At 44.4% G+C, this 8,275-nt stretch overlaps 1 protein-coding gene across 2 annotated transcripts in view; it reads right to left on the minus strand.

The window, feature by feature from the left end:
* CLMP (CXADR like membrane protein) overlaps positions 1 to 6,454 on the minus strand; it is a 36,448-nt gene extending 29,994 nt beyond the window's left edge. Inside the window, exon 1 of one of the 2 annotated variants that reach the window (XM_071798868.1) lies at positions 6,043 to 6,454. In XM_071798868.1, the coding sequence (XP_071654969.1) occupies positions 6,043 to 6,188 (146 nt within the window). In that variant the 5' untranslated portion in view covers positions 6,189 to 6,454. The remainder of the gene's footprint in view (positions 1 to 6,042) is intronic. The other variant, XM_065855624.2, reaches the window with a different exon arrangement.
* Positions 6,455 to 8,275: the final 1,821 nt, after the last annotated feature.

Raw genomic sequence — 8,275 nt, forward strand, 5'->3', positions numbered from 1 at the left:
AATCCAGAGGAAAGGACAGGGGACTCCCACCTACCATTAGCTGGCTCCCAGGCTTTGCTCTGCCGAACAGCTCAGCACAATGGACGCTTTACCTTCAAACAGAAGCTCTAGGACCTCAGCTTGATAAACTGTCACTGATGGATTCTGGAGTTTGTCACTGATTTGCCCATCACCGCTTCTACCCATGTTCAAGTATGTATTAAAAAGAAAACCGCTTTTGGTCAGAGCTGCAAGGGTTCTAGGTGCGTGACGTAACCGCTATCTTGCCTTTAGGCAGTGTGCACAAACCCACAGCTCCGCTTCTTTCTCCATCCGATGGGCTTTACGCACTTTTGCGCCCACTTCTGCACCCAGTAGAGCCCAGCCAGGCTGAGCCAAAGCTCCGTGTGACGCTCAGCAGAAAGCGGGCTGCAGAGCAGCGGTGCCGTGTGACGGCAGGCCAAACACAGTCTATCACTGACATCAGTTGCCTCTAACTGTGCACGCTCCATTTCAAAAGACTGTTTCCAGGAGAGCAGCCTCTCTTCTGCCAATGCAAATTATTAGCACAACAGAAATTTCCCTGACCTTTTCCTACCAAAGGCAATTAAACTGCAGGCACTCAGCTGAACTTCAACCTTTCTACCTCATCAGTTGGGAAGTCACATACACTAAGGCTTCATACTTATTTTCCAACCACAAAAATGGATGGCAGCTACACAGGAGAAGAGACAGGCTGAAAATATACTGTAATGTATATTGATTCTTGTGGGACAGCAACTCCGACATCATTAAGCTGGGTCTGGCCCATTAAGAGAAATGCTGCATTACAACATTTGACTTTTTAAACTGCTGCGTGCTTTCCTAGAGAAGATGAAGGAGCTGATGAGGACAGAAGTTGTTTCATGATCTATACTATTGCTCATGATATATACTATTGCTCATGATCTATACTATTGCTCAGCACTCTTAGCAGCTTGTTGCAAAGAAAAGAAACCAAGGTACCAAAAAAGCAGCTTGAGAAATGCCCGGCAATGGTGCTGAGGTCCAGCACCATTCATCATTCTCACATTGCCCAGGTGCTTTCTCTAAGAGTCATGAGCTTCTGGGCAAAGGAACCAGCTTTATTCTGGGTTGCAAACCCACTGCTAGAGCTTCCAGCCGCTACTGCATACACCTTCTGTATTCCACCCAGTGAAAAGCACGTTTTAGACAAGGTTTGAACCCCTGGCTGGCAAAGGTGAGATGATGTTCTTCCACTCAGCAATACCAAAGGAACAGATTGAAGGGAGAAGAGCATCTAAGAGATGAAAAAAAAGATAGGAATGCACCTCCTCACTTCTGTTGACTTAACTTTCCATCACTTCACACTTTTTCCATTGTTGTGCTTCCTGCACAGCCGTTTCTGCATCCTCCACTATCCTGTCATTTGAGTATCTATTCATGGACCTGAGTGACCTGACTTCACCCTTGGCTTTCTGCTGGGCTGCCTCTGTACACGAACCATTGCTAAAAACAGACCAAGAAACAGCTTTGAGGGAAAAAAACCCAACCCATTCATCTTTTAGACAGGGCACCGCCAAGCTCCCACTGCACCCCAAGTAGCCTCTCTTGTAACACATTAGTGCATACAAGAAATGCACAATATTGTGTGCACATGGGCAAAGCTTGCTCTGTGAGTGTATAAAATACATTAGAGATACACAAGCAACAACTACTGCCTTGGCTAACAGGGGACTGATGTAGCTGGAAATCTAAGGTACAATTTGACTAAGGTTATCAGATCATTTCTGAAAATGCACACATGCAGCTTGCAGCACCCCACTTTATTGGTACTAAACACACATGCACACAAAAAACGTTTCAAATGCACCCTAAGTTTTGTCAGAGCAACCGTTCACATTTCTTTTCAGGCAGTTCCTGAAAACTCAAACCAATGCCAGACTGCAAACCTGCTAAGTTCCCTATAAAACCCTGTATTTGCCTGGAGGAAAACAGAGGCATTTGTTGTGATTCCGAGGATAAACATCAGGGTATCTCCAAGCCAGTTGTGCAATGACATTTCTGGGAAGCTCTTACACAAAACGCCTTTCTGAAGTGGGCCAGAGTACCCCACAGAAACAGACCACTAACTATACACGGCAAGGCAAGATCGAGGGGGGGCACAAAGGCAAAACACAAATTGTTTTCCATGGGAAGTTCAGAAAAGTTGCCTCCCCTTCTTTCTGGCTCTATTTCCCGTAACATAAATTGCTCTTCATAATTTCAGCTCAACTTTGGCATGCTGCTTTTCCTCACTCTGGAAAGGTACCTTTCTCCTTCTTGGAGAAGGAATGGAAAGAACAGGGTCCCCAAAATAAATATGTTTTTGTTAGATGCTAAGAATCTGAACTATTTCATATAAAACAAAGCACTACTAGAGAGAAATGGGCCATTTCTCATCAAGTGTCTTGACAAAATATTTGACACAAACCATCCCCAGCTGTAGAAGAATGTGTTTCGCAAGGAGTGTTAACCCCGATACCCTGCCAGATAGAAACTCACTCAATTATGTCTAGCTCCTTTGAATTCCCCTGGAGTGGCAAATGGACACTGCTTTTCCTTGCTCCCTTTCCTTACACATTCCTACAGCAGTGTTGTATTAAAGAGCTCTTTGCTCTGTCCTAGAACTAAATTCCCATTTCTGCAACAGGCTGAATCTTGCCTAGATTAGATGCTTTGACTGCTTTTGGAGTTCTCAGGACAGGTGACTTGTCAATTATCAATTATATGAAGCTGTCCTTGGGAGAACAGTCTCTTGAGCTAAACACACCAAGAAGTTACCTTAATTCCTTCAGAATCCAATGACACCGAGAAGGTAAATTCCACCCAGCAAAATGGCACACAAAGCCCCTTTTCACAGCTACAGATCCTTCTTTTCATAGTCCACTCCTGAGCCAAGTCTTGGTTTAAGTGCTGTAAAAACAGGGGGCAAAGCCTTTGTCCCACCAAGCTTCTAACTGTATCATTAAACAAACAGGCAGAGGCAACAGAGCCATGAGAAAGCTAAGAAACAGCAAGTATATTATATACACTGTTAGTTACCACTGAGAAATTTGGGAAATACCTGGATAAATCAGCAGAAATAAGAGATCCATCAGCTTAGTTTTCAGGTTGCTTAATGAAGTCTCCCTTGCCTTTTAGTAGTTCCAGGCAGAAGCATTGCATTAAAACATCAATCTTCCCAGTTACAGCAGGAGTGCTTTTTTTACAAAAGAAAAGAACACTACAGTGGTAGTTGGCTCTGCTGGAGTGTGCCATTGCGAGGCTTTGAGGAGAAGGATCTCAAGGAGATGCGATAGGGCACATTGCAGGTTGCCTGTGCTCTTAAGCAGGAGAGTCAGCAAACTAGAGCACAGCCCCAGGCTCACCTACCACCGCTCAACGCTGCAGAGCCGCCTCCGTATCATCACAGATTTTCAAGCTAGAAGTCCAGTGACTACCTGAGCAAACGCACGCTGTCAGACCCAATCGCTCATGCCAACAGGCACTGGAAGGATCTATGCCATAACCTTTCTCCCAGTGCAGTGAGACGGAGTCTTGGTGTTCAATACAGCAAGTGCATACCCCTGGGACAGTGTGGAAGAGTCACTGACCACAGAGCTCAGCCCCATCTGTACACAAGGTACTTCTGCTGGGACAGCTGCACCCACTCCAGCAACATCACCCCCATATAACATACTAACACACTGAACACATCTTTGTCAGGCAATTGCAAGGCGGACCCAGTGTACATTGTGGTAAGCAACCCCTAACGCTAATGTAGAAGGTTCAAGTCCAATAGCAGGACACCAGGAAGCCAGATGACTGATCTTGCTTAGCACATGTACTGCTCATAATTTCAAACTATTGGTTTCTGAAGGGCAGAGCACATACACTAGCCAACAAGTGAAGAAAACTCATGTAGTACCAGTATCAAAGCCACACATACAAGCATTGCTCGTACAAACATATTTGATTACAAGGAAGGCAGCTTTTTACTTGAACAGAACACTCACTAAAAATATTCACAATTGCCTTGGAGGGGGTGAAGAAGGCAAAGGAGACTTCCAGCATCTGCAAAAGTTAAACCAATTAAGAAACATTTCAATAAAAGCATTTGCTAGTTTCTTTACTTGCTGAGAAATGCAACATTCTGTTATGAAGTTCTTACACTCAATTGAAAAATGACATACTTCCCTTGGAAATTTCCATTTTGATTTGTAAGAGTGGAGTGCATTACACAAGGAATTTGAAACAATTTCAACCAGCTGTAGACTGAGATGAGAATCAGATGTCACACACACTTCCATGGGGCCACCTTCCACTCCTCGCTCCCTCCTGCTTCATTTACCTGGCTTTTGCTGGGGAAATAAGCTCAGTCTTGCTCTTGCCCACACTTTAGCACATCTTTTCACCTTATTTTAAAAGTTTCCTTAGAAATACTTTGCTCCTGGATGTGGCTGAGCACCTGCCTGCTGATAAATAGCAAATGAATTCCCGGTTTGGCTTTGCTCACACACCCAGCTTTTGCTTTACCTATTAAACCTCTCTGTCTCAACTGAGAAGTTCTCACTTTTAGTCTTCTGATTCTCTCCCTATCCCACCAGAGGACAGTGAGCAAGTAGCTGTTTGGTGCTTAGTTGTCAGCTGGGGTCAAACCACAACAGCTCTCCACATTCCCATTCTGAACCCCAAACACATCGCTAGGAAGAAAACCAACTCTATCCCAGCCAAAACCAGGACACACCATGTCCCCCATACTGAGACACAAATGGCCATCGCAGATATACAGGGGGGGGACAAACTGCTGCCTGCACTCCCCTGCAGATTCTGCAGCACATCTAAGCCCATCACACTCCTACAAACAAAACCTTTGCTAACAGCAATCCCTAGAGCAAAAACCTTCTCTATGATTTATTCAGCAACTGTACAAATGCTGCTTGCCTTTCAGATACCTGGAAATCTGGCTAGCCCATGTTCCACACCTGTGGGACTTCAACAGGGCTGTCCCTTGCAACACTTCCTATAGCTGTCCAAAAACTGGTTCTACCTGCGGTCAGCCACATCAGCTCACCACCCTGCGAGGCTCAACTCATCCCAGGGAACCAGAGACCAACCTGCTTTTTCACACCGGTACCCAGGTTCCTAGGGTACAAGACGACCCCGGAATCACAGCCTTTGCCCAGCCACAGATTTCCAAGCTACGCGCCTGTCAGCACGATGTGGTGAGCAGAGAGGAGACAGAAGCTCACTCATCACATCACAGCGCCCCTGGAGATGCAGAAACCCAGGCTCCTTCTGAGTCAGTCTTTGCAGGCAAACCCCCTCAAATACCTCAGGGCTGCAAACTCCTTCCCCCAGCAGCTACAGCTTTAACAAGCAGCTCTCTCCAGCCCTCCCGCCTTCACTCTCCTATAGATTCTTTAGTATCTCCTTTCCCGTTCTCCGCTCTTCTCCTTTTCCATCAATCTCTATGCCGTTTCCTTCCACTCTTTCAGCAGCCCTCTTTCTTGGTGCCCCTTTATCCCCCTTCTCCCATCCTTTTCCCCCCGCAACTCCTCCCCTCTTGCACTTCAACACATCTGTTTCTAATCTTAGGCATCACTCAAAACAATAACTCCTTTTTATTTTAAAATCCAAATGTTAAATGCCCAAGCAAATCAAAACAGAGTTAAACAAATCTGACACTATGCCTGAAACAAAGACATTTTGTTCACCTTGTTTTGCTAAAGAAGTTCAAACCCCTATTTCATTGCTTAAAAGCGCTACCTTCTTTAAACAAAAAAGATTTGAAAAAGAGTCCATTTAACCCCCACTTCTAAAAATGAATCCAGGTATTAAAAGATCTGTGACTATCAACCTGCTATTAAAGCAACAAGAAAAGCATCAGAACCCAAACACCACCCTAATCTGAGTTCTCCATAAAAGTTTTCAGTTCACAAATCCCTTTCTCTAGCTCATCAGAAATGAATTTCGGTCACGCAGAGAGAGCACATGGAAGTTTGATTAAAAGCGCTACACAAAACCAAAAAACCAACTTACCTAAAAAGAGAACTGAAAGTGCAGACATTCCGTCTCCAAGCAAGAGGGACTTTTCCTGCCTTTTTCTTCTTTTCTCCCAGGACCAGCAGGCAGACCTGCACCGGGTTCAGAAGAACGCCTCTGGAATGCACCGAGTGTAATTGCATCCATGTGCCAGAAAAATAACCAACTTCACTCTTTCTTCCCTTCTGCTATTCATCGCCTTGTCCATGTTCCATCCAGATTGAGCGAGAGCTCTTCTGTGGCCGCTAATTCAGGCCCTCGAGTTTCTGGAAGAGAAGAGACAGAGGCAGCGCAGCGAGGAGTTCACGTCTACAGCAGCGCAGAACAATTTTGCCTGTCTGAAAAGGAGAGAAGCGGGGGAAACACTGTGCTCAATGCTCACCACATGGCTGCCTCTCCGAGGAGCCCCTCCCTACCCATCAGCTGGGATTAATAGTGAAGACCAGTCATGTGGGTGAGGTAGAGCTAATTTCAAGCAATAACATATATATTTACCTTTGGTGGAGAAACAAGAGGATTTCTCTAGTGTCAAAACAGTTAAGTTTCAAGGCAGTAAAAATCCAGCACGGAAAATCATATTCATCACTCAAGGGCCAGAGAGACACACTCCGAAAAAACACATATGCTCTTCAGAATAATAAACACATTCACATGTATTCATTATCTTTACTGTCTTTTGTAGCTAGTAAATGGCATAATTAAGATTTTTAGTCTTCCTGGAATACTTTCTCCATTTGCCTCATGATTTCCTTTTAGATTTCCTAGGAGAGAAAAAATTCCCCAAAATTGATTTAGTTTTGCATTTTATCCGTGCTTCACTGACAAAGTAAAAACCCAAATCAAGCAGAAATTGATTGTCTATATTTAGTGACTAGGGGGTACAACTTATAACTCAGTCTCCAAAGGCCATTTTAAAACAGCCCAAGAGGCTTCTACAGCGCATCTTCAGCCTCACCCCAGTGCCATTAGCAAGTACACGGGTTTTAAAAACCAGCTCAGACACCCCATTTCTGCCATCACAGCAGGGAAGACAAACCGCTCAGTTTCTGCAAGAAGGATCAAATGTGGCAGGGAGTTCACAGACAACCTGAACCACCTACCGAGCTGAACTAGCTGGAAAATAACTCCTTTATGCTTTAGTAAAACATGCACATAACTTGCTGCTCACAGCAAGACAACAGCGATGTTTTACATGTGTGCACACAACTGTCCTGACCTATTGCACTTGACAAATACACAGGTCACGCTTACACTTTTACATCCGTATGTCCTAGGATACATCTGCTTTTCAAAGCACCTTCAGCTAGGCTGCTTGGGTATTAACTAGTGAGTAACACCAGCTACCTGAAACTCCGGAGGCTGTAAAACCATTCAAGAAGCTGAATACGCATCTGGGTATTGCTACAGATATCCAAGTACTAAGACACCAGCTAGTTGGTTTAAATCTGCTAAGGTGCATCTACAGAAGCAGCAACAGCATATTTTTCTAAAAAATGGCATATTCAGAAATAAAAGCCCATCATACACAGCTGACTGCAAATCAGATTTACCCATCTTGTGCAACTTGGGCCCAAAGGAAAGCTTTGGAAGGCACAACAAAAATCCTTTCCCTTGGGAACACTTATGAAAGTATTTCCAAGACCTAAGAGAAGGAGCTGCCAGCCTGTGCTCTGAGACCTCAGACTGGAGTTTCAAGCTCTCTCATCAGTTCCCTGTATAACCCCATGTAGTTTCTATATACCTTCCTTGTAAAAACCAGGGTAGTATTGCTCTCTCTCTCGAGGGATGAAAACAAATACAGCAATCTTTATCGAGTCCACAAGGAGGGGCATCATGCTTGAAGCTCTGTAGGAATTCAGTACCTTAGCTCTTCATTAAAGGCTTTTCAAGCATTTACTGGAAGGCAAAAACCACTGTCGCCCTGGTCAAAAGGAGACCCTAGAGTCATGTAGATCCCATCAGAGAGAAATAACATGGATAGAAATTATCCTTCTTGCATTGTTTTATTAAAATTTCATCTGCCCCTCCCAGCCTCAGCTGGAAACAAAAGCAGCATTTGGCTCCTCTTCTCTACAGCTGTTCTCTCTGTAACAAAGAGGAAAAAGCTTTAAACAGCATATTCAACTAATATAGCCTGGTGGTACAAAAGCTGTAATTATTATGTAAATACAACAGTTCCTACAGAGCAGCTGTGTCTATCCCATCTACCCATATCATAAGAGACAATTCC

This window comes from Patagioenas fasciata, chromosome 24, assembly GCF_037038585.1.
Source record: "Patagioenas fasciata isolate bPatFas1 chromosome 24, bPatFas1.hap1, whole genome shotgun sequence".
Classification (NCBI taxonomy): domain Eukaryota; kingdom Metazoa; phylum Chordata; class Aves; order Columbiformes; family Columbidae; genus Patagioenas; species Patagioenas fasciata.